The 26,065-nt window shown below is 43.0% G+C and overlaps 1 protein-coding gene across 1 annotated transcript in view; it reads left to right on the top strand.

Moving 5' to 3' along the window:
- IL1RAPL2 (interleukin 1 receptor accessory protein like 2) overlaps positions 1 to 26,065 on the top strand; it is a gene marked incomplete at both ends in the record, with an annotated part of 258,875 nt that overhangs the window by 142,388 nt on the left and 90,422 nt on the right. Inside the window, 2 exons of the mRNA XM_081336518.1 lie at positions 7,174 to 7,360; positions 10,069 to 10,222. Of these exons, the coding sequence (XP_081192644.1) occupies positions 7,174 to 7,360; positions 10,069 to 10,222 (341 nt within the window). The remainder of the gene's footprint in view (positions 1 to 7,173; positions 7,361 to 10,068; positions 10,223 to 26,065) is intronic.

Below are 26,065 nucleotides of genomic sequence, written 5' to 3'. Positions count from 1 at the left end.
CGGCAACCATGATGATTTGGCTAATGGTAAAGAAACAAAACCAGACCTCTCTGGCCTCCCAGCCTCCCAAAGTTAGAAGCTGTTCAAAACCCTCAGCCTTCTTTCTTTTAGGATTGTTATTGCATCTGCATCATCACCACCACCATCATCTTCAGCATCTCTCCATTGTCACCCAAAGACCGAGACTTAGTTTTTTTTCTGCCTCTAGGGCAGTTAGGTTCCCCCACCCTAACCTAAACCTTGGATGGTGCTCTCTCCTGTGTGTGTCCTCTAGGTCTGTTTCTGTGTTCGCATTATTTTGGGGAAAAGACAGGAAACAAACCCAGCAATTGTAGTCATGCCTTTGGTGGCCTTAGTGGCTACCCATGGCCACTATCTATCTATCAATCAATCATCTATCATCTCTCTCTCTCATTTCTTTCTTTCTTTCTTTCTTTCTTTCTTTCTTTCTTTCTTTCTTTCTTTCTTGCTTTCTTGCTTTCTTGCTTTCTTGCTTTCTTGCTTTCCTTCCTTCCTTCCTTCCTTCCTTCCTTCCTTCCTTCCTTCCTTCCTTCCTTCCTTCCTTCCTTCCTTCCTTTTCCCTCCTCCTCCTCCTCCTCCTCCTCATAACATTTTTAAACAATAAAAACAATAGGGACCTCAAAAATACACAACAGCTGAATACTTGGCCAGTTGACAATAAGGCCAGGCAACAGTGCCCTTAACACCTTCAGGACCAGGCATGGAACCTGTCCAGGTTTTAAGGCCTTACAAAAGGCTAACAAGGGTTGAGGCCATTCTAATCTCCAAAAGAGAGGAGGCTCCATAGAGCAGGGGCCACTGCAGAAAAGGCCCGTCTTTAGGTCCCCACCAACCAACACTCTTCGGCTGACGGGATCTGCAGCATGCCCATTCTGATCTAGTTGGATGGGTAAGAGATTCCTGGAAAAACCCGATTCCAAGCCATGTAGGTCTCCAAAGGTAAATCACCTGGACTTTTGCAGTTTGCTGCTTTTTCCCCCTCCCCCAGATCATTTTATTAAGCATTACCGTTATAAAGATAAATGCTCAGGCAAACCGCTGGAAATAAAGGAAGAGAATAGAAAGAAGAAGTAAAAAGTGCAGAAAGAAAAAAGAAAACAAAAGGAGGAGTGGAGAAAAAAATGGGAAAAAATAAGAATATATGAAAAGAAATGAAAGAAGTAATTTCTCCCTGTTTGGATCTGAATCTCTCCCATTTTTAAAAAAAAAAAACACCTAAAATTTAACATTACAATAATTACAACTGCCGCTTCCCACTCTCATCCTTCTCAACATGATGGGAAAAACAACGACACAGAACCCGCCCTTTCCTTTCTTCTTTCAATGCCTTGGAAGAAATAGCATGCTGAAAACAGCCGTAGAAAAAGGCTCGGGGGGATTAAATGTCAAAAACGAGATCTATACAGAATTTCAAGAGTTGCCAGTGGTGACAATTCCCTGATTACCTTTAAGCCGATGGGCCAATGGGAGTTTTCTGTAGCCTTTTAAAGGGGGCGATCCAGCAATTGGATTTTGCGCGGTGTGTGTGTGCGTGTGGAAATTCCCTCCCCACTTTTCCAAGCTGAACTAGACTTCTAATCGCAGAAGGCAGTAGTGGTGAATGAACCGTATGGAACAGTAAATAAGATTAACAGGAAATGTTGCAGAAGAACAGAAGAAAGAAAGAAAGAAAGAAAGAAAGAAAGAAAGAAAGAAAGAAAGAAAGAAAGAAAGAAAGAAAGAAAGAAAGAAAGAAAGAAAGAAAGAAAGAAAGAAAATCTCTAGTGCTTAAGGTGGATACATGCAGAAGTTAGAGAGTGGGCGGGAAAATAAGTTATCTTGTTAGTTATCTTATCAAGAAGTTATCGTGATAGCGTTCCGAAATCTAAGGAGGTGCCACAAAGAAGAAGGGAGTCCACCTGTTCTCCAAAGCACCTGAAGGCCGGACAAGAAGCAATGGATGGAAATTAATCAAGGAGGGATGCTGGGACGCTGACAGCCCGGGTTCAAGACCCGAGCTCCAGCCAACAGGGTGGGCTCCCGTTCCTTACCCCAGCTTCTGACTGCTAAGCAATTCGAAAGCATGCAAATGCAAGTAGATAAATAGGTACCACTTTGGTGGGAAAGTTAACAGCATTCTGTGCACCTTGGAATACAGTCATGCCAGCCACACGATCAGGGAAAATGTCTTCAGACAACGCTGGCTCCCTCGGCTAAGAAACAGAGATGAGCAGCGCCCCCTGGAGTCAGACTCAACTGGACAGGGAAACCTTTACCTTTATCTTGTGCTCGGTGGTGCAGTGGTTAGAATGCAGTATTGCAGGCTAACTCTGCCGACTGCCAGAAGTTCGAGTCTCACCGGCTCAAGGTTGACTCAGCCTTCCGTCCTTCCGAGGTCGGTAAACTGAGGATGAGCAGCGCCCCCTGGAGCTGGACATGACTGCACAGGGGAATCCTTTACCTTCACCTTTACCTGTGTTGATGAGCTCCAGGACCTTCTTAAGAAAATGTGTTTTTCTTTGGAAGAGGTGACACGTTCTCTCTCCTATTTCCCCCCGCAAACCTTCCACTAGCAATTCTGCTTGTGATAGAAGAGGTTTATGCGTGTTATGTGTGAGCGTGCCTCCTCCCCCTCCACCCACCAACCTCCACCTATGGGAATATATTATGAATGCTAGAACCACTGTAGTTTTATTCTTTTGCTCTGCCCTGGGTCTACAAACCCACTCATTTCCTTGACCTCCACCGTTCCTGCTCTCCCCCAGCAAAATGAGACTATAATGAACATCAACTCCCTTCCTGAAGAGCACTAACCGGGCAGCTTTTTATTATTATTACTGTTCTAGCAATACAAGGTGAAAAGCTGTTGCGATAAAGCTAGCAACAGCCATTCAACAAATATACCATTAAAAACATCCATCAGCTCCCAGATCAAGAGGGAATGGAATAATATACAGGAGGCAGAGTGAAATTCATCCATTTTCTCAGGCATCTCTTGATGAGAACCAGTAACAAAACAGATGGGTGTCGTGATGGGGAGTCCACACATTCAGGTCCTCATATGTCAGCCTTCATCCCAAAACTAATGGCAGAATTCACACAGTAATTCTATTTTTCTCCCTGGTAACAGTCCTGTGAAGTAGGCTCGGCTGAACAAGAATTTTCTGAGGTTCTTCAGAACTGCAAGAACTGCATAAGACATGATATTGATGAAGTATTGGAGAGACAATAGGCCAGAATTTGTCTGATTTCCCCACCTAAAATTGGGGTGATGTGACTTAAGAAACAAAATAAGTGTACAAAGGGGAAAGTAGGATCCTCTTCTGACATTTTCTTGGGGTACAGATTTGATGTTATGATGGCCATTCTTTTACATCTGGTAACCACATCTTTAATGAGGACTCTACTTTACTCTATAGGGTAGGGTAGGGTAGGGTAGGGTAGGGTAGGGTAGGGTAGAGTAGAGTAGAGTAGAGTAGAGTAGAGTAGAATAGAATAGAATAGTATAGAATAGAATAGAATAGAATAGAATAGAATAGAATAGAATAGAATAGAATAGAATAGAATAGAATAGCATAGCATAGCATAGCATAGCATAGCATAGAATAGAACAGAATAGGAGTAGAGTAGAGTAGAGTAGAGTAGAGTAGAGTAGAGTAGAATAGAATAGAATAGAATAGAATAGAATAGAATAGAATAGAATAGAATAGAATAGAATAGAATAGACCATGGAGGTCTTCTAATCCAATCCCCTGCTCATGGCAGCAGAACTCATATCATCCTGAATGGATGATTGTCCAATCTTTTTCTTGGAAACCTCCAGTGTTGGAGCACCCACAACTTCTGGAGGCAAATCATTCCACTGGTTAATTGTTCTCACTGTCAGGAAATTTCTCCTTAGTTCCAGATTGGATCTGTCTTTAATGAGCTTCCACCCATTGCTGCTTCTCCTGCCTTCTGGTGCTTTGGAGAAGAGGTGAACCCCCTCTTCTCTGTGGCAACCCCTCAAATATTGGAACACCCACTATCATGTCACCCCTAGTCCTTCCTTTCATTAAAAAGAATCTTGCACAGACTCACCCTAGTGCCCTCATATTCTATATTTCCTTCTTGGCAATTGGACCAGAATTGGACGCTTCTTAGGGCGATTTTCATGGAATAGCCAAAACAAATTCCAAATCAACTAGGGAATTGGCCATTGAGACACGCTTTTATCGGAAGTTTACTAACTATTTTTAGAACATGTGCAAATGTATATTGTGCTGTACTAATCCTTTGCTAATGCGGCTTCTCCCTCCGGGCAAGTACATGCAATGTTTGACTAAACGGATGGTACATTTCCTCAATCTGACTCTTACCTAATTGTAGCTAATGAGAAGAATTCAGCAGTTTTAGGTCCTTGTGCCAGTGAGCAATTTAAATAGAATCTGCCCTAGGCGGTGTTGAAAAATATGAACTAAATAATGCAAGATCATTAACCGGTTCGTTTGTCGAAAGGTGTTGTTCGATGGTACCCGCTGCCTGTGTTACAAACTCACTCGTGAACTTATTCTTACCCCGATCTTCCCAACTGGTTGACCTTTTGGTTCTCTAATCAAGAAAATTCATAATCATTTGAGCAAGTTAATTATTAACGACTCTTCCCGGAGCACGGATGGCAAGGAAAGTGAATGAGAATGGCAGGTGAAAGAAGAAAAGCTTCTGGAAGAGCTAGTGGTCAGGTTGGGATCTAAATAGGCTTGGTGGGGTGGCTTCAGGTTTGCTGAGAATGCCTTTGGTCTTAATACGGCGGAGCGTATACATATATGTAAACATATCCATATAGGGAGTCCTTCACTTTTGACTGTTTGTTTAGAGATCATTTGAAGTTAACAATGGTGCTGGACAAAGTAATGTATGACCATGTCTTGCACTTACAACTGTCATAGTGTTCCCTACAGTCATGTAATTGTGATCCAGGCATTTGGCAGCCAGCTCACATTTACAACAATTTCAGCATCCTGTGGAATCACCTGATCACCATTTGCAATTTTTCTCAGCTAAATTCTGGCAAGCAAAGTCAGTGGGGAATCTGACAGGGAAGGTCACAAACCAAGATCATGTGATTTGCTTAAAAGCCGCGACTCCCCCCCCAAAAAAAAGTCATAAAATTGGGTGCGGTCGTCTGATCACTCACTTAACAACTGCACCGCTTAAGGATCCATTTTTCCAGTCGTAAGTCAAGGACTACCTGAATACATATTGGAGAGAGACTGGCCAAGCCAGAGAGAGGAGTCAAGTGGGGAATTAGTCTGGAATCTTTACATGGGCACAAGAGGATGAAGTGTGACCCCGTTTGGTTTGTATTTTTGTAGTTTTTTTTTTAAAAAAAATATTGCAAGCCACCCAAAGTTAGCCTGCAGTAAGATGGGTGGCCAGTACTATTAATAAATAAAATTATCCCCACTTCTTATCAATCAAACCTTCTAAAAGAGTTGATTTCAACAGGAAAAAAAGCATCGTGAGGTGATGCTCCAGCAAGAACTCGCTGTCTATCAATGGCAAATTTCTCTCTGGGTGTGTGTGTGTGTGTCCCCCTTTGTGAATTTCGAACCCCTCAACGTCTCGGTCTGACTCCGATCCCCTTTCGCAGGGAAGCCAATTAAAATGACAGGGGAAAAAAAAGGCACAATGGGGAAACCTCAGCCCTCATTAAGGCATCTGTCAGTTTTCCTCGTCTTGTCTTAAAGGGATGCGTTCCCCCCAACTCTGCCTGATTAAACTGGAAATCTGACAGATTGGATTGCAACGTTGCTGCGTCGGATCTGTAAATATTTGATGCGAAGACTGGGGCAACTACCCGTGAGCTATTTTTTCTGGGTAGTTGCTTAGTCTGGTGAAACGGAGGCATTTGACCCAGTTTTCCATTCTGCATTTTAAATTTTCCTCAGATCCGGAACAGATAGTCCTCGAGTTACAGCCATTTGTTTAGCAACCATTCAGAGTTGGGGAAAAAATGACTTATAGCAATAGCACTTAGACTTATAGACCACTTCATAGTGTTTTGCAGCCCTTTCTAAGCGGGTTTATTAGAGTCAGCCTCTTGCCCCCCCCCACACACACAAAATCTGGGCCCTTGTTTTACCAAATTGGAAAATTAAAAGAACATCCCCCTACTGCAGTGGGCCCAAAACTCTAGATAAATAAGCATATTTTAGTGCATCGTTCATTTGGAAAGTAGGAATCAGTTGTTTGTGTGCGTGTTTTTTTTTAGAAAAATAAAATGCCAGGAGCTTTTTTTTTTTAAGCAAATGTGATTAGGATGAGATGTAAAGGAATATAGGAGGACAGGTCAAAAGCTAAATTCAGTTTTATTTAATTGACCATAATGAAATCTCACTAAAATCGTAATGAAATGAAACCTGAATAAATCTTAAAAATCAATTTGTTTAATGCAGTTAATGTGATTTCTCACTGTTAATTTTTTTTCCCCGTCTGCCAGACTCTGGAGAGGCAAATTATTTTTCAGATTCTTGCTTTGGATTCAAATAAAGATGGCATCAAGCATGCCATTCATTGTGATTTGATTTAACTTGCAAAAAATTAAGCAGGTCACCGCAATGGGTCCATTTCCTTTTGGAATGCCAAAATGCCCTCACTTTTTTTTCTTTTTTCTTTACTTAGTCAACTGCTTCTAATTTCATTGTTTACTACTCACCGTCCAGTGGCTTTTTCAAAGGGCAGATAGTCCTTGACTTACGATGATTCATTTACTGGCCATTCAAAGTTACTTAAAAAAGTGAATTAGCACTATTTTTCACGACCGTTGCAGCATCCCCTTGATCAAAATTTGGATGCTTGACAACTGGTTCATATTTATGACGGTTGCAGCATCCTGGCAGGGTCACGTGATCCCCTTTTGCGACCTTCTGACAAGCAAAGTCAATGGGGAAGCTGGAACCACAGGTTATTAACTTAACAACCGCAGTGATCCACTTAACAAGTGTGTCACAAAAGGTCGTAAAATGGGGCAAAACTCAGCGACATAAATTTGGGGCTCCACTGTGGTTCTAATACCTGTACTTCATCCATGTTTGCACGCTCCATGTTTGAAGACAAATGCAATGGACTCAGAGGATGAATAATGTCAATTTTAAGTTTTAACCGGCGCCACCTTCTGTTATTTCTCTGCAGAAACTCAACATATTGCATGAAAGTATCCATGTCCTTGACAGTGGCTGAAAATGAACTTGGACTTTGTTACAACAGCACAATTCGCTACTTAGAAAAATCAGAAATTACCAGGACCAAAGTCATTTCCTGCCCGGATACGGAGGATTACAAAACAGGCAAGCAAGAGCCGGATATTATCTGGTATAAGGTGAGACCCTTACAAACAAACAAATATGATGCCATACCTTAAGGAAAACAAACAAACACTGGGTTTTAAAATGAATTTCTACTCTGCTTTTTCTGGCCGTCCAAAGCAGCTAAGAGGAAGCAACTCATTAAAAAAAAAATACGCAGATGGCCTAACAGGAAAATAAACCTCAGCTCAGAACAAGGGTGACCCAGGAAGCTGTTTGACGGAAGTCAGTGACCCAAACTTGTGAAAAAGGAAAAAAAAATAGTTTCAAAGCCATCAGACTTTTTAGGTTTTCCTAAAAAAAGAAAAGGAAAGACAGGCTTCAGTACTGTAAGGTGGCCTCACACTTTGGGAAGAAAGAGCTTGGTGGAGCATCTTTTTGGTATGAGCTTCATCATAGGGGTAAAATTCCGGAAAATGACACTTTTAGTAGACAGAATTCGTTACTGTTCCTTTGATTTCCTTCTTTTGTATGTGGATGGCTTTTCATTCTGGGGCAGCCTCCGTCTTTATTCCTGAGCTGGTCTTGTGTAGACTTAATTAAAGTCTTTTTTCTTTTATTTCATTTGGGATTCCTCCATCCCTCTATTTCCTTCCTTCCCCTTCCTTCTTTCCTTCTTTCCTTCTTTCCTTCTTTCCTTCCTTCCTTCCTTCCTTGTTCCCTCTCCTCCCTCCCCTCCCCTCCCCTTCCTCCCTCCCTCCTTCTTTCCTTCCTTCCTTCCTTCCTTCTTTCCTTCCTTCCTCCCTCCCTCCCTCCCTCCCTCCCTCCCTCCCTCCCTTCCTTCCTTTCCTTCCTTCCTTCCTTCCTTCCTTCCTTCCTTCCTTCCTTCCTTCCTTCCTTCCTTCCTTCCTTCTTTCCTTCCTTCCTCCCTCCCTCCCTCCCTCCCTCCCTCCCTCCCTTCCTTCCTTTCCTTTCCTTCCTTCCTTCCTTCCTTCCTTCCTTCCTTCCTTCCTTCCTTCCTTCCTTCCTTCCTTCCTTCCTTCTTTCCTTCCTTCCTCCCTCCCTCCCTCCCTCCCTCCCTCCCTCCCTCCCTCCCTCCCTCCCTCCCTCCCTTCTTTCTCCATGCCTTGCTGCCAAAGCAGAATGAGGCAATTGCAACTTCAACTGATCAGCTTTGCTTCCAGCGCTGCAATGTTTGCAAATAATTTTTCTGGAACCAGGACGACATGCAGAGCCTCGCAATATGTCAGAAGAGAGCAGAGACCTTCTGATTCATGGTCATACTGTATGTCAGGGAGGGCTGACAACATCCGTGCAGGGAGGAGAGATTAGCAGAAGCCGAGGGGGTTAGTGCGGGGTGGGGTGTGGGGACGGTTGCTGTATTTGTTTGGGAGCAACTTTGGCCCCTATGAGAAAAATACGTATCTCAAGCCAGCCTAGCAAAGGAGGCAATCGAAGGGTGTAGCTCTCCCAAGGAGAGGAAGATTTTGATTAGAAGACAACATAGTGGCAACCTTCAGCCCCCCCGGGGGACATAAGCAGATTTTGTCCTGATCTCATGAGGTCCTTATCCTGATTTTGAAAACTGTCACCCAGAAAGCAGTTTAGCAAAGATCATCCCTGCTGCCGTCTCTGTGTGAGTGTGTGTGGGGGGTGGGGGGGTGGGGAAGGGTAGATGTCAGGTAGATGTCAAAAAGAGAACAAATAACAGAATAATACAGCTGGAAGGGACCTTGGAGGTCTTCTAGTCCAACCCCCTGCTCAAACAAGAGACCCTTATACCATTCCAGACAAATGGCTGTCCAGTCTCTTCTTGAAAGCGTCCAGTGATGGGGCACCCACACCTTCTGAAGGCAAGCCGTTTCACTGGTTGACTGTTCTCACAATTTGAAGCGATTACTGTGATATCCTGTGTAGCCATGGCTATTTCTTGACTCAGCCTAACCTCTCCAAAGTTTGATCCTGTTGGCTGGGAATTTGGGGAGTCATCCTCCAATACATGTGGACCTCTCCTTCTCTCTCTCTCTCTCTCTCTCTCTCTCTCTCTCTCTCTCTCTCTCTCTCTCTCTCTCTCTCTCTCTCTCTCTCTTTGTGTGTGTGTGTGTGTGTGTGTGTGTGTGTGTGTGCATCTCTGTGACCCACACATTCACATACATTTAGTTCTCTGTGTGTCGAAGGCCAAATGAGTTTGTAGCTGAAGCAACATTTCAACGCACCCTATGCCGAGATCTTTTGCCTCATTATTATCCAAGTTCCACCCATAAGTTGCACCACATCTGCCTGATGGGTGACAACTAACAATTAAGCTGTCATCCTGACTAAATTGTGCAGAAGGGAGATTGCCCATTGAAAAAAGAAATGGAACGACAGGATTGCAAGTCAGAGTTTTTGGAAATGACTGGCGTGCAGATAAGGCAACAAAGCACATTGCAATAGCTTCTAGGGGGGCGGGGTTTTCCGCTTGGGGTAGGACTACAGTCCCCAGAATTCCCAGCCAATGTGGAAGAAGAAAAACAGAAGGATTCCACCCGAGACTCGTCTAATCTGCTCTCAAACCTTCCTTCCTCTGATGGGTGGTAAATTCCCTCGCCTCAGAAATTCACAAGGTTGACCTAGGATTTGCAAGACTCTCCTTCCCTGGTCACTCCCGAAATGTTAGCAAATAAATAAAACAAATCGTACATAATTGAAGATCCAGTCAAGTTGCATTAGCGAATCGCGTGATTCTCGTTGGGTTTAAGCACCGCTCTTTTTGTGTTGTTTTGCTTCCATTCCCCCTCAGGAGTGCAAGCCCAAGCTGTGGAGAAGTGTGGTGGTACAGAAAGAGAACACACTTTCAATAGAAGATGTTCAAGAGGAAGACAGCGGAAATTATACTTGTGAGCTGAAGTTTGAAGGGAAGTTGATTAGACGCACAACAGAACTCAAAGTTACAGGTAAGGGACCTTCCCGTGTGCAAACGGAAGACCATGCATACAGTGGAGGTGGCTGAACAAAATGGATGGTGTCTCTTATTCCTCCTGGATTTAGCTTAGGGGTTTTCAAACTTGGCCCTTTTATGACGTGTGGACTTCAACTCCCAGAATTCCTCAGCCATGCTGGCTGGGGAATTCTGGGAGTTGAAGTCCACACGTCATAAAAGGACCAAGTTTGAAGACCCCTGATTTAGCTAATGGCCCCACCAGCATCTTTGTGAGGTTAATGAATCTGAGAAGCCAAGACTTGTCCAAAGGCATTGTATGAACTCTGTCCTTGGGTCTCCTTGCTCCCCCCGTCCCACTCTGATACCCCCAAGACAGTGGACAATGTCATGTAAGATCAAAGCCTTCCGTAGAAGGGGAGGAAAAGAATTAATTTTTCCACAAGACCCTGTCCACGCCCCCCCTCTTGTTTGCAAGCATGTTTATTTATGTTTCTTTGATTTCTTTATTATTTTTAGAAATAACTCAAGGCGGTGAACATATTCAATACACCTTCCTCCTTCTATTTTCCCTATGAGGTGGGTTGGGTGGAGAGAGCAGGACTAGTCATCCAACGGGCTTTCACGCCTAAGGCAGGACTAGAAGTCACAGTCACCTGGTGGCTGGCCCAAAGTCACCCATTGGGATTTCACGCCTAAGGCAGGACTAGAACTCACAGTCACCTGGTGGCTGGCCCAAAGTCACCCATCGGGATTTCACGCCTAAGGCAGGACTAGAAGTCACAGTCACCTGGTGGCTGGCCCAAAGTCACCCATCGGGATTTCACGCCTAAGGCAGGACTAGAACTCACAGTCACCTGGTGGCTGGCCCAAAGTCACCCATCGGGATTTCACGCCTAAGGCAGGACTAGAAGTCACAGTCACCTGGTGGCTGGCCCAAAGTCACCCATCGGGATTTCACGCCTAAGGCAGGACTAGAACTCACAGTCACCTGGTGGCTGGCCCAAAGTCACCCATTGGGATTTCACGCCTAAGGCAGGACTAGAACTCACAGTCTCCTGGTGATTGGCTTAAAGCCAGCCAGCTGGCTTTCATGCCTAAGGCAGGACTAGAACTCACCATCTCCTGTTTCCTAGCCTGGCGCCTTAACCACTAGAGCAAAGTAGCTCTCATCTCTTCATACCACCTCACAATTTTTCTCCACAATATTGTGGATTCTACAACCCGTTTCTCCAAGCGATGTTGAGCTTGGGCTGTGATGTTTTACTTGCCCTGCTGCTTGTTTTCAGTGATGCAGAGAATATGGAGGAGCTGTGTATTTTGGCAACAGGGATTGAGGGGCACTTCACCCCCGTTAAAGATGGCCCTGATTTTAGAGTTCATGTGAATATTTCAAGATGTCAGGCAGGCAGGAATGGGAGCGGGGTGGTGGTGGGGTGGAGAGGGTCTTCTCAGATAGCTTCTGAGCTTTGCCTGGGGACTTACCATTGTCAACTCTCACACTCTGTGCTCTGCGGCAAGGAGCCAGGCTCTTCTTCTAAGCCAGGCCTGTCAAATGGAGTGATGGTAATTTGATCTGTTGTTTCTCTAGACTTAACGGTGGGTGGGGTGGGGGTGTGATGTTAACCATTTTGTATTATTTTGTATCGGGAGCGGGGATCTGTCAGTTTGGCTGGCCCTAGGGAAGGAAATAATAAACCCCCAGATGAACTGTGGAAAGAAGTGTGTGTGTGTGTGTGTGTGTGTGTGTGTGTGTGTGTGTGTGTGTGTGTGTGTGTGTGCAAATGAGGGACTTGAGCTCTGGTGTCTTATTCCATACTTTTTCTCCTGCTGATTGTTGACATGCCCACGTTGTCAAGCATGGATGGGAAGACAAGATGGCTGTCATATTTTTGGGGCAACCATGATCTAGATGATTGAAAATCTCCATAGACAATGTTATCAGTTGTGTGTGTGTGTGTGGGGGGTGTCAATGTAGCTGAAGTGGACATCTTAAAGATAAAAGCCAGAAGACCCAACCTTAATGTAGCAAATGGTTTTTGCCAAAAAAAGAGGACCCCTTTTCTGATGGATTCCATTAGAAAACTCGTCTTTAATTTTCAATAGTCTTGTCAATGAGGAGGTTGGCCACGAAGGCTCAATGAAACGAAAATTCTGCAGGGGAAATGAAGATGGAGGATTCCTTCTGAAGGCCTGGAAAGATGCAGCGAAAAAGGAGCAATGTGCTGCAGTCTATGAATTATATATAATCCCAGTTCTCTGTTGCTTTGCTGTACAACCTCCCAGGTAAAGTGTATCACATGCACAGTAATTAGACTGGTAAATAACGTTCCCTTTTTATCATTTTGGGATGCATTCTTCCAATGTTTTTCCCCAGAGTCAACTCGTTTACTTTACTCCAGTCTTAAACCAGTAGTTTACTTGCTTGGCACCTGAGAGAAATGAGGTCTCTAAATTTCTTGCTCGTTTTGGTATCGTTTTGGTACATATTTTGGTACATATCGATGCTCCTGTCTCGGAACTAAGAGGCACCATTGGATGGGCAGGGATTGATAGCTTTGGTGTCTTTATTTTGCTTCTTGTCAGCAGTGCTTTGACCCCAAATTTTAGTGAATTCTACTTTCACATTCCAAAATTGGGAGAATGAGTGCCTTTTGTGACATCTTTGGCCTCTTCTTTGCCTCAAAGGGCTGTGTTTTTCAACCTTAGCCTCTTCATGAGGTGTGGACCACAACTCCCAGAATTCCATGCTGACTGAGGAACCCTGGGGATTGAAGTCCAAAGACCCACCTCCCAAATGAGTGTAAGGTACACCTCTCGCCTTAAGTTTGCAGATACAGGGTTGCTCTGAATAATCTTTCAAAAACATTAATGATTTGCACTTAGAATGTCCATTGACTCTGAGCTACTTATGGGGACGATCAAGCTGAAGTATTTATGTCAGTGTAATTAATCAGCTCTGTGGATAATTAACTGGAAGAGATTTCAGGATAAAAGGATTGTTATTAGTCAATACTTGGAACTTGCCATGAAGAAAATTCATCACAACTGGTAGTCTCAAAGGTGCTTTTTCAAAAGGCAACTGGACAGCCATGACCTGGATGCCTGAGAATTTCCATAGACATCAGAACTGTTATAAAATGTTGCAATAAAGTTCGAAGTAGTATAGAATTTGATACCAGCATGTTCTTCTCACGCCTCTATACTGTCCCCATTTGTCAGCTATTTTGAGGAAGGGTTTTACTTGACTAATAATTCAGCCAGGTTCTACTGGTGATGTCAATCAGATTGGTTCCAAGGTCCCATTCTATTCTATTCTATTCTATTCTATTCTATTCTATTCTATTCTATTCTATTCTATTCTATTCTATTCTATTCTATTCTATTCTATTCTATTCTATTCTATTCTATTCTATTCTATTCTTATTCCATTCCATTATTTATTTCTACTCTACTCTACTCTACTCTACTCTACTCTACTCTACTCTACTCTACTCTATTCTATACAGCAAATTGGCTAGTGCTTTGAAACGTAATATAGCATTCCAGTGGAGTAATGTTTCAAAAATCCAGTGATGTAAAGAGGTGAATTCTCACAAGAAAAGGCCTGAGAAAAACAGTATTTTTAAGGAAGTTGAATGAAAAGCTAGCTACAAACTCATGTTGTTGTTGTTTTAAAAAATGGTAACAGTATAATACACCTTGTTTGAAAAACACTTTTAATCGTATGGGGTTGCTAACATGCATGATACACAACTTCAGTAGAAAAGAGAGGAGAGGTCCTTGGTGCTTTCTGAGCTTGCTTATGGAGCACTGATGTTGTTACCTAGTTTGGTCATGAAACGTCTGCAAGAAAACCACCAAGCTCAGAGAGCACCAAGGACCCCACAGTTCAACCCTGAGCTACAAATATTCCCCTCTCACGGTCATAAGTGACATTTTCCAATGCCGTAATTGCAAATGGTCATTAAATGGTTGGAAATTGGGGGCTATCTGAACTGACAGTTTTCTACGCTTTCGTCTTTCCCTGAATGTGTTTCTCTATGACTTTGCTGGGATGGTTCCTGACAGATGGCAGGATAAATGTTTGCGTCTATGAATGAGGAAGTGCCAGGTAGTAATGGCAGATTTCAATTTTTATCACTCTTCCCGGAGAAGCAGAACCACCCATTTTTATTAGAGAAAGTTTACTTGCAATTGCAGACCTGTTGTGTCCATAATTGGAACACACGTGGCTCCTACTGAAGATGTAATTATTTTTCAGGCTTACAAATTCGGGAAGGACAAAAAAAAAAGTTTTAACAGGAGACACATAATCATCTGTTCAAAACAATGATGCCAAATTCCAATTGATCTATCTTAACGTCTGCCGGCTTTTGAACGTATAATTAGTATGCGCAACTGTCTGTTTTGTGGATGAAGAAGCCATTTTTTGCATTTGTTGCTTTTTCTACATCTTCACTACAACGGGGAAAGTCAGGGTGGGCTAGTTTAACAGAACTGGAGCACATGTGAAGGTAGGAAATTGGGGGCGGGCACATACCACAAAAGGATTTTTTTTAAAAAATGAAAGTCCTGTTTTTACTTGGCCTCCCGCTGTGCAATCCAAAATTCTGTTCATCTTATAAGAGATGTAATAGAATATGGAATCAATGTATACGTTACAGTGGTGCATTTCAACCTCAGCAACTTTAAGATGGGTGGACTTCAACCCCCAGAATTCCCCAGGCAGCATGGTACCTGGGGAATTCTGGGAGTTGAAGTCCACCCAACGTAAAGTTGCCAAGGTTGAAAAAACATTTACACTACAAAATTTCCTCTTTTTTATTCAGTAACATTATGCAAAAGGAAGGAAAGGGAACGGGAAAGAGAGTGCAGAGGAGAGGAGAGGAGAGGAGGAAGGAAGAAGGAAGTAAAGAGAGAAGGAGAAAAGGGAGGAAAGAAGGAAGGAAGGGGAGAGGAGAGGAGAGGAGAGGAGGAAGGAAGAAGGAAGTAAAGAGAGAAGGAGAGAAGGGAGGAAAGAAGGAAGGAAGGGGAGAGGAGAGGAGAGGAGAGGAGGAAGGAAGAAGGAAGTAAAGAGAGAAGGAGAAAAGGGAGGAAAGAAGGAAGGAAGGGGAGAGGAGAGGAGAGGAGAGGAGAGGAGGAAGGAAGAAGGAAGTAAAGAGAGAAGGAGAGAAGGGAGGAAAGAAGGAAGGAAGGGGAGAGGAGAGGAGAGGAGAGGAGGAAGGAAGAAGGAAGTAAAGAGAGAAGGAGAGAAGGGAGGAAAGAAGGAAGGAAGGGGAGAGGAGAGGAGAGGAGAGGAGAGGAGGAAGGAAGAAGGAAGTAAAGAGAGAAGGAGAGAAGGGAGGAAAGAAGGAAGGAAGGGGAGAGGAGAGGAGAGGAGAGGAGAGGAGAGGAGAGGAGGAAGGAAGAAGGAAGTAAAGAGAGAAGGAGAGAAGGGAGGAAAGAAGGAAGGAAGGGGAGAGGAGAGGAGAGGAGAGGAGAGGAGAGGAGGAAGGAAGAAGGAAGTAAAGAGAGAAGGAGAGAAGGGAGGAAAGAAGGAAGGAAGGGGAGAGGAGAGGAGAGGAGAGGAGAGGAGGAAGGAAGAAGGAAGTAAAGAGAGAAGGAGAGAAGGGAGGAAAGAAGGAAGGAAGGGGAGAGGAGAGGAGAGGAGAGGAGAGGAGGAAGGAAGAAGGAAGTAAAGAGAGAAGGAGAAAAGGGAGGAAAGAAGGAAGGAAGGGGAGAGGAGAGGAGAGGAGAGGAGAGGAGGAAGGAAGAAGGAAGTAAAGAGAGAAGGAGAGAAGGGAGGAAAGAAGGAAGGAAGGGGAGAGGAGAGGAGAGGAGAGGAGAGGAGAGGAGGAAGGAAGAAGGAAGTAAAGAGAGAAGGAGAGAAGGGAGGAAAGAAGGAAGGAAGGGGAGAGGAGAGGAGAGGAGAGGAGAGGAGGAAGGAAGAAGGAAGTAAAGAGAGAAGGAGAGAAGGGAGGAAAGAAGGAAGGAAGGGGAGAGGAGAGGAGAGGAGAGGAGAGGAGAGGAGGAAGGAAGAAGGAAGTAAAGAGAGAAGGAGAGAAGGGAGGAAAGAAGGAAGGAAGGGGAGAGGAGAGGAGAGGAGAGGAGAGGAGAGGAGAGGAGGAAGGAAGAAGGAAGTAAAGAGAGAAGGAGAGAAGGGAGGAAAGAAGGAAGGAAGGGGAGAGGAGAGGAGAGGAGAGGAAGTAAATGCATGGGGAAGCAAGGGAAGAGAAGGGAGAAAGGAAAGAAATAAAATAAATTTTTGGTTTAACAGATCCCATCTGCCAGACTTCAGAGGCATTAGATCATATCTCTGTTTAAACACTCTTCCTTCCCCCCAATAACTTGTGGCATTCAAAATATTCCAGATAAAGCACTTAACATTTACATTGAATTAGATCGTATTTACATTATTTGTATCAATTTATGTCAAGGATGTCTAATGATGATAACGATGTACATTGACAGTAAGTGATGTAATTTATGTCTTTTGAATTCTGATGCAAATGAACTAAATTGCCACAAATGAGGCACTTTGGGATAGAATAGAGACAGTGACACAAATGCTTCTTGCCCCCACCCCCCACCGCCAATATGGTTGATTAATAAAACATTTACTCTGTAGTTAGGCCAGTTTGCACCAGGACCCATTCCCTGTTCTTGACATCTCTCTGTCTTTGCAAATTGGCCTGGCTTCTACCGAACTGATCTAGTGCAGGAACACTGGACAGCTAATAACGTGGCCCCCCTAGATCATAAAAAAAAATATTTAAAAAATAAAGAAAGCTTGTTGTTTATCTACATTAACAATTTTATATATTTTATATGCGGCCCCAGACAATTCCTCTTCCTTCAATGCAACCCAGGCAAGCCAAAAAGTTGGACAACTACCGGTGTGACATAGGGCCAACACGTTTTCCCAAATACAGGTAGTTTTCAACTTATGACCACAACTGAGTTCAGTTGTTAAGTGAATTTTGCTCCATTTTACGACCTTTCTCACCCCAGTCATTCAGTGAATCCCTGCGGCTAAGTCAATAGCGCAGTTGTTGAGGGAACAAGGCTTCCCCACAGACTTTGCTTGTCAGAAGGTCTCAAAAGGGGAATCGCAGGAAACGCCCCCCGCCCCCGAGGCTGTGATGGTCATAAATATGACCCAAGCATCCAAATTTTGATCCTGTGACCATAGGGATGCTGCAACGGTCGTATGTGTGAAAAACAGTCCTAAGTCACTTTTTTCAGTGCTTTGAATGGCCAGTAAGGGAACGGTTGTAACGCGAGGACTTCCTGTATAACAGTTGCAAGAGATGTGGACTTTGACTCTCAGAATCCAGATACAAAAGTTTAAACTTTGAGGTCGCACATCTGAAGGTGGCCAAGTTGGACAAAACCTGGTGCGGGACTTCATCATACCTTATCTTGAAACTACTCACCTCTCTCTTTCGAGGCTCCACCCGCAACTTCCTCCATCTTTGCCTTCTTGTGGACCTCTCACCCTTCCTTCCTTTGTCGGTTTGGGAATTAGTTCCTCATGGTCCACATGAACAAATGGAATTCTTTCAGGGTGTTTAGTATTCCGTCCACACTCTTTCGGCACACATTTGTCCTTGAACCAATACCTGCTTGTTTCAACACGCAGGCTTCGTAAGAATTCATAAGCAGAGGCATAGAATCAAGATCACTGTTATGTATTAAGCTTTATTGGAACACCTAAAGCTGTGTATAAGAGTCACCACCAGGAGGCATTGAACTGTAACTGTTTTGGCGGGAAGCATTTCGGCGGGAAACAGAGGTTCAAACCGATTGGTTGGTTGAGTACCTGGCCAGGTACTGGCCAGGTATATAAAGAGTGCAGGTAGCCCCTATTCCCCAGTACAGTCCCTTCCACCTAATGAAGAGCTGCTTTGCTGTACTCATCGTCTTGGCGTCCTTCCTCCTCTCCAGAACCCACTACACAACAATCACGCGAGGTATTAGTACCGCTTTATAAAACCCTAGAGAGACCATACCTGGAATATTGCAGCTAAAGTTGGATCACCGTATCACAAAAAAATAATAATAAATGTTGAGAGTTTGGAAAAAAGTCAGAGAAGAGCAACTAAGATGATCAAAGGCCTGGAGATCAAAACATACGTAGAACCGCTGCGGGACTTGGGTTTGGCTAGTCTAAGGAAAAGAAGAAATAGGGGAGACAGGATAGCAGTGTTTTTAAGTGCCTTGGGATTTTGAACGGTCACTAAACAGACTGTTATAAGTCAAAAGATACCTGGACGTGCTGCTCTTTCAATGACAGAATATAGCATTTCTCAGCTTTCCAAATCTGCTGCGTTCTAAGTATGCGGGTGGATAATCCCATTATCCATAGTCAGCTAAAAGGCACAAGGATGGAGGCAGTTAAGTTACCCAATGCCCAGGGGAGGACTCTAGGATTTTCAACTATTCCTAGCTTTTGCAAAGTTTTAATGCTTTTTTTTTTTGGAGTTATTCTTTTCAGACGAAAACGAAGAGCTCTCCGCCAAAGCTTTTAAGGGAAAGTTGGCTTAGTATTTGGAAAGCTTTCTTGCATGGCACATTAAAAAGAATACCTTAAACACAGTTTCCAGGGCACTTCAACAAAGGAGAGATGACTCACAGCAGCGGCTGATAGATAACAGCTAAGATTCGGGAGGGGAGAGAGAGTTAAAAATTTACAGGATGATCAAAAAACGGTTTCAAGACTTAATCTGTGTCTCCACTTGAAAATTCCAAAAAAGCTCTGATCTCACTTCCAGCGATTAATTTACCCGGAAGATTCTTTGAAAGAATTGTTTCATGGTTTTAACTCAGCTACGAAAGGTGCAAATGCGACAACTTGTTTCGAATTGCGGGGGTCCCATAAATGGTGTTGCATGAAAAATGTTTCCTTTCAGCCCCTCTCGCTAAAGCAATGCTGAGATAATATGAGTTTTCCTTTCTTATATTTTCTCAGGCACAGCTTGCCAAATAGCCAGGGATGGTGGCTGGAGAGAAAAAGAAAGATTAATGAAACTTTAAACTGCCTAGAATTAGAGTGGCTGATGTGTTTTCTAGCTTTATCCTTTTGGGGGGGGAGGAGAAAAAAAAATCTGTTGGCCTTTTTATGGTGAAACCAAAAAGTTGCAAAGTAAATGGTAATAAACGTCTCAAGTGCTTTTTAAAAGCTTTTTTTTCCCCCTGCATTGAGCTTTCTGCTGTCTTTTCTCTTCGTTGACTATCCCACAATTCTGCTTCGCATTCAGTTCTTCAGTTTCAGATGAGCTCTGGAAATTTCTAAAAATTTATTCTGGAATTGCAGTCCGAGGGCATTTGCAGGAAAGTTGAGTTGCGTGTTTTTAAATTGGCAGGGGGAAAAAATGCACACGCAGAGACACCCAACCTCCCCACCCCCCAATCTTTTACAGATAGTCCTGGACTTATGACCACAAGGGAGCTCAAAAATTCTGTTATTAAGTGAGAGACAGTTGTTAAGTGAATTTTGCTCCATTTTACGACCTTTCTTGCCGCAGTGATTAGGTGAATCACTGCGGTTGTTAAGTAAGGAATCTAAGTGAGGTTGCTAAGTGAATCTGGCTTCCCCGTGGATTTTGCTTGTCAAAAGATCAAAAAAGGGGATCACACGATCCCTGGGGACACTGCAACCATCGTAAAAACAAGGCAGTTGCCAAGCATCTGAATTCTGATCACGTGACCATAGGGGACGCTGCAACGGTCATAAGTGTGAAAAACGGTCCTAAGTCGCTTTTTTCCATGACTTCGTAATTTTGAATGGTCACTAAGCAAGCAGTTTGTACGTTGAGGACTGCCTGTATTGATATTTGTGTGTGTGTGTGTGTGTGTGTGTGTGTGTGTGTGTGTGTGTCTGCAGGTTGTTCCTGACTTATGATCGCAATGGAGCCCAGAATTTCCCATGCAAAGCAATGCAGTTTGTTAAGTGAGGTGCATTGGATTTTACAACCAATATATTCTGCCAGCTTAAAAACAGAAAACTAACTAGATAAACTTTATTGTCATTTTTTACCGTGGGCACACTGACACAGGTTAAGAATGAAATTCTGTTGCCTGCTCTCAAAAGCGAACACATACATAACCCACATATAAACATACTATGCACATACCTATGTATATACCTACACCCTTACATATAAATACATATGAATATTAATCGCTTCTCCATCTTGAATAGATAGCGGAAAAAGGAAGTTTGAGTTGCCAACTAGATGCCAACTAGATGCCAACTTGTGGTTATATAAGCAGAAAAATAGGTTATAAACATACACAGTATTGCATATACACAAACACAAATATCAATAAAAGACAACGTATCAATTATACACACACAATGGACACACAGAGACATATATGCAATTCACTTATTTATAGACTAAGGGGCATATTAAATATCTATGCTGCTGGAAGACTTGGGGAAAAAACAGAGACGGATCCTTGTGGAGAATATCTGTGTTGGTTGCAAAGGATGGCACATAATCAATTAAGTAGATAATGAAATACAGACTTGATTAATTGAATATATATCATTTAAATGAATATTTAAGGACTGAGTCTGGGCAGGCTGTCTATCCATCGTATTTCCACGGCGCCGTATTTCACAAGGACTTAACGGCGGTGATATTTGCACTGCGTGTTCAGATTGAGCAGCAGAGAAATTGGCCAACAAAAGATAGTTTTGCTGTATCCAAGTCATCTCAGCCCCTCTCCCCCTGCACCAACCCCAGAGTTGAAGTGAAATTGCACAGGGATAAAGCCGGACCGTTCTGTATGCAAAGGATGTGAAGAAGCAAAGCATCAAGATGACGCTTTGGCCCGGCTGGTCCCCGGCCCCTAACATCATTCAGAGCTTCTGCTTTTGACAGCTGCAGTATATCTTAATCTGGGTTATTGTACTTTAGTGCTCAGAAGAGAGCAGTGGGGAAATTGAATGTTCATTGTTGCAGATCTAAAATAAAATCTCCAGGACCAGAGGCAAATTCCTTTCTGTGACAAGCAGAGAGGTAAATACTCTTTGGGAGCAAGATAGCAAGAAAAAAAGAAGAAGAAAAGAAAGAAAAATAAACCTCAAGCAAACAGAACTATGGGTGAACTGTCAAGGATCTTTTTTCCTCCTCCTCCTCCTCCTCCTCCTCCTCCTCCTCCTCCTCCTCCTCCTCCTCCTGCTGATTTATACTCCAGAGTTTTTGCTTTTGCTAAAGAAAGAGGGGGAAAAAAACCTCACTCATAGTTGGAGGCATTGCTAAGCTAAGACAGAAATCTGCCTTTGCTGAAAAGGAAAAATATGGGCAGCTTCATAATTTGATTGTTGCCAGTATCATGATATTGCAGGGAAATGGATCCTTGCTTTACTTTGGGGAATTTGTTGAGCGGCTCACATCTCAAATAACTTTCTGTTCTGCGTTTTGATCAGGATGTTAGAGTAGTTTACCAAGGTATAAGGCCCCCAATTGCCTGGATTTGAGACCTAGATTTGCAGATTTCGTGACAATTTGTTGAAGTGGCCTGATGGCCAATCAACTTTATGCGGTGTCTCTGACAACTGCTCGAACTTTGAACTTTTCCAGGTGTCCAAGATGACAAGAGAGAGTGAAGGGGAAGAAAAGGAGGAGGATTATTAGGAAAGGGAAGGTGGATGAAGGGGAAGAAGGAGGGGGAAGGGGAGGAGGAGGAGGAGGAGGAGGAGGAGGAGGAGGAGGAGGAGGAGGAGGAGGAGGAGGAGGAGGAGGAAAGGGCTGGAGAAGTAGAAGAGGGATGGAGAAGGAGAAGGAGAAGAGTGGTAGAAAAGAAGAGGGAGGAGGGAAGGAGGGAAGGAAGGAAGGAAGGAAGGAAGGAAGGAAGGAAGGAAGGAAGGAGAGGAGAGGAGGAGGAGAAGACTATAGTATTTTTCAACCTTGGCAACTTTAAGATGTGTCAAGTCCCAGCAGGTTGACTGGGGAATTTTGGGACTTGAAGTCCATCGATCTTAAAGTTGCCAGGGCTGAAAAGCACTGATTTAAGACGTAATTATGATCTTTCCATAACAGACATTTCTCTGACTGCGGCAAATCCTTTGACATTTTTTTATCCCAATCTCCTGCTTTTGAAGGCTGCTCCAGAATGCCAAGCTGTCCCTTAATTACGGGGAGAGGCTTCGCTTCCTCGTAGCAATGTCAGGGGTATAGAATTTGGGGAGGGAATTCATTGGATTTTATTTTGGCTTAGAACAGCCTCGTCTCTTCTCCTCTTCCAGTTCCCTCTTCGCTATTTTGCTGTCTTTAATATCTCTTGATTACATCTTGTTATCATCTTGTCCTCATCTGCTTTGTAGCTTGTTGCATAAAACAGGCGCTAATCTCTCGGCAATTAGTTTCTTATTAAAGTCAATCGAGACTTCTACTAGAGAATGGGGGGGTATTTTTTATTATTGTTTGTGATTAAAGTTTCCCAGTGGCAGGAGGGCCAGCGTGTTCCCCCTCCCTCCCCTCTCCCCCAATTGCCTCGTGTTCTTGAGAGATAAATGATGAAACTTGAAAATATCAGAGGCTTTCTTTGTCTTCGTAGCACGGTGTTTTGCAGTCAGAAGACACAATGAAAGCTCCCCCATGGACAGGCTCAACCATGGTTAACTGAAAAACTAGGAGCATCCTAGAACCAAGCTAAATCCAGAAAGGTTAGGGAATTCCTGGAAATGTGGCATTCAGACAAACCAGCCATCAGTGGACCCACGGAGATAAACCACATTTAGACACCATTCAAGGAGGACAATTAACAGACAGTGAACAATCATTTGACATTGAAATTATCCACTACAGGTAATCCTTGGGATTCAAATATGTGAACAACCGGTTCTCTGTGTGGATGCCGCTTCCGGAAATCCATTCTGGAACTGGGCAACAAAAAATTAGCTACCGGTTCTGCCGAACTGGTGTGAACCGGCTGAATCCCACCACTGCTTACAACCATTCATTTAGTGACCATCCAAAGTTACCACAGCACTGGAAAAAATGGGACGTTATGACCGTTTTTCACACTTGCGATCTTTGTAGCCTCCCCATGGTCACATGATCAAAATACAGACTCTTGGGAATTGACTCATATTTATGACGGTTTGCCGTGTCCTGCGGTCAAGTGTTCCCCTTTTGCGACCTTCTGACAAGCAAAGTCAATGGTGAAGCCAGATTCTCTTAACAACGGTGTGACTAATTTAAACACTTGCAGTCATTCACTTAAGAACTGTGGCCAGAAAGTTCATAAAATGAGGCAAAACTCAATTAAGAAATGTCTCACTTAACAACAGAAAGTTTGGGCTCAATGGTGGTGAAAGGTTGAGGTCAATCTGCACTCTTGGACCAGCCAGAGACAATTAAAAAAATAAGCTAAGAAGGAGACAAAAAAGACTAGCCACCAACCCCTAGATAAGCAGGGGTTAACACCAGACAAACAGTTAAACAGAAAACAATATCAAGGAATGTCTATGGAGATTCTCAGTCATCCAGGTGTTTTTTTCAGGAGGCAACTGGACTTTCTTGTGTTTCTTTTGAACACATCACACACTTACTTGCACTGATGATGTTATCTAGTTGGGTAATGAAAAGTCAGCAAGCAAATACTCAAATTCAGAGAGCACCAAGGATTCCAAAAGAATCCGATGACAAACCAAGAAAGAGACTCAGTAAATTAAGTGGCAGTGAGCTACTGACTTCATATTTGCTTTCACCCTCTGATCAAGTTACCCCTTTTCAAAATATTATCTCTATGTTAACTCAACCTCTGAAGCTGCAATCATATTCTTGAAATATGATCTGTCTGTGCACAATAGCGATAGAATGTGAACGGCAGAGGTGTACTTAAGGGAGTGATGATATTACCATTATTATAGCTGGAGCACTCTGGATTTAAACAGCCAACTATTGGGGCAATCTAGAAAAATTATGCCCATCAGTTTAGGCACATATGCGTAAGCGACCGAAATCTGTGGAAAGGATCTATCAATCTTAATCAGGGAGATCAAATTATGTCCATAGAGGCTGGATAGGGTTGAATCTATTACATTACATCCTACTTTATCTGGTTAACTATCTATTTCCTTAGTCTGCATATCGCACTGTGGTTCTAATGGATTGGAACTGTAGCAGTTTGGAAAGTTATTCTGAGTATTATCTGTTTCATGCCAACAACCTGAACTAGTAGATCCTGCTCCAAGCAGGAGTTTAGACGAGATGATTTCTTCCAACTTCAGGTGTCCATCTCAATGTTTCTCACCCGTGGCAACTTGAAGATGTCTGGACTTCATCTCCCAGAATTCCCCAGCCAGCATGGGAGTTCTGGGAATTGAAGTCCCAATTGAAGTTCAAGCATCTTCAAGTTGCCAAGGTTGAGAAACAGAGGTCTATCTGAAAGAATTCCTCCTTCTGTCCAGACTTTAAGTCATTTTTGGAAGTTCTGCTCAAAGTGTCTTCTGACTCTGGACTACCTTCCAGAGTGGAACATGGGATCCCTTTACCACTGTTTCAGTGTCAGATGTGTTGGCCTTATGAAAGTGAAGACTCTCTTACGTTGCAATGGACCTTTTGATCATCCAGATTTTTGTGGTTCTACAGTTGGTGCTGTGTTTAGATGGTGCTTTTGGAGAAGAAAAAAAAAATTGCAAGGTGCCCTCAAAAACATTTTTTTAAAAAAAAACACAGTGTTACTTTAAAGTTGAGAAGATAGAAGCATATATTAAAAGTGTGAAAGCAGTTAACTTCCCACATGGCAAAGGAATAACTAGATATGCATAATTGGAAAGTAATATAATTTTTTTCTTTAAAAAAATCCAAAATATTTTAGCTTGTTGATGCAGTTTTAAGGAACTTACAAGGTAGCTTGATGGTGAAATATTCTTAAAAGTACAAACTGCACAGTACTGTGTTATGAGCCTTATCCTCCATGCTTGAGATAATGCCTTTATTCCCATTAGCAAAACAGCATTCATAAATCAGGGCTGGCAAGCAGTGATATTCTCAAACTCATCCCTTTGATGCCTGTAGGGTGGTTTAGACGGTCCTGCTACATATTTGTTGCTCATATACATTTTTTAATATCGTAAGAGTTTGGAAAGTTGCAAATACTGCTGTAATTTGAAGGTTAGAATTCTGAAATGTTACTGTGCATCTTTCCACAAACATACCTGGGTTGATGATAGGATCACACATTAAGCTTCAGTTAAACTGATTTATTGCTCAATGTCTATGGAGGTCAATCTGCACTTTTGGACCAGCCAGAGACAATTAAAAAAATAAGCTAAGAAGGAGACAAAAAGACTAGCAACCAACCTCTAGATAAGCAGGGGTTAACACCAGACAAACAGTGAAGCAGAAAACAATATCAAGGAATGGCTATGGAGATTATCAGTCATCCAGGTCAAGGTTGTGCCAAAAGTGCTTTTTCAAGAGGCAACTGTTTTTCTTTGAAGACGTTTTCTTTCTTGTTTTTTCTTTGAAGACGTTTGGCTTGCAATATGTCGTTGAAGCCAAAGGTGTCTGTAAGTTGAATCATGGCAACTGGACCAAACTTTGAGCAATGAAACATCTCAGATTAACAATGTTTAGTTCAGTTGCCATGATTCAACCTATGGACATTCAACCTATTGTCTAATCTAGGATAACATAGGTCAGGCAGGAAGATGATAATATCAAATCACACAGCCAATCAGTTCTGGTTACGTCATGTCTCTGCAAGACCAAATTAGAACGAAAACAATCAATAACATTCACCCAGGATCAAATCTAATCAAGTTCAATAAGGCAAGGCTTGTAAATACATTTTCTCCTCCTAACCCTGAAGATATGATTAAGAATTATCAGTGATGTTTCAAAACAGTTGTCTA

Source organism: Vipera berus (assembly GCF_964194415.1).
Source record: "Vipera berus genome assembly, chromosome: 11".
Lineage (NCBI taxonomy): Eukaryota > Metazoa > Chordata > Lepidosauria > Squamata > Viperidae > Vipera > Vipera berus.
This window is presented reverse-complemented; position numbering and strand designations above follow the sequence as displayed.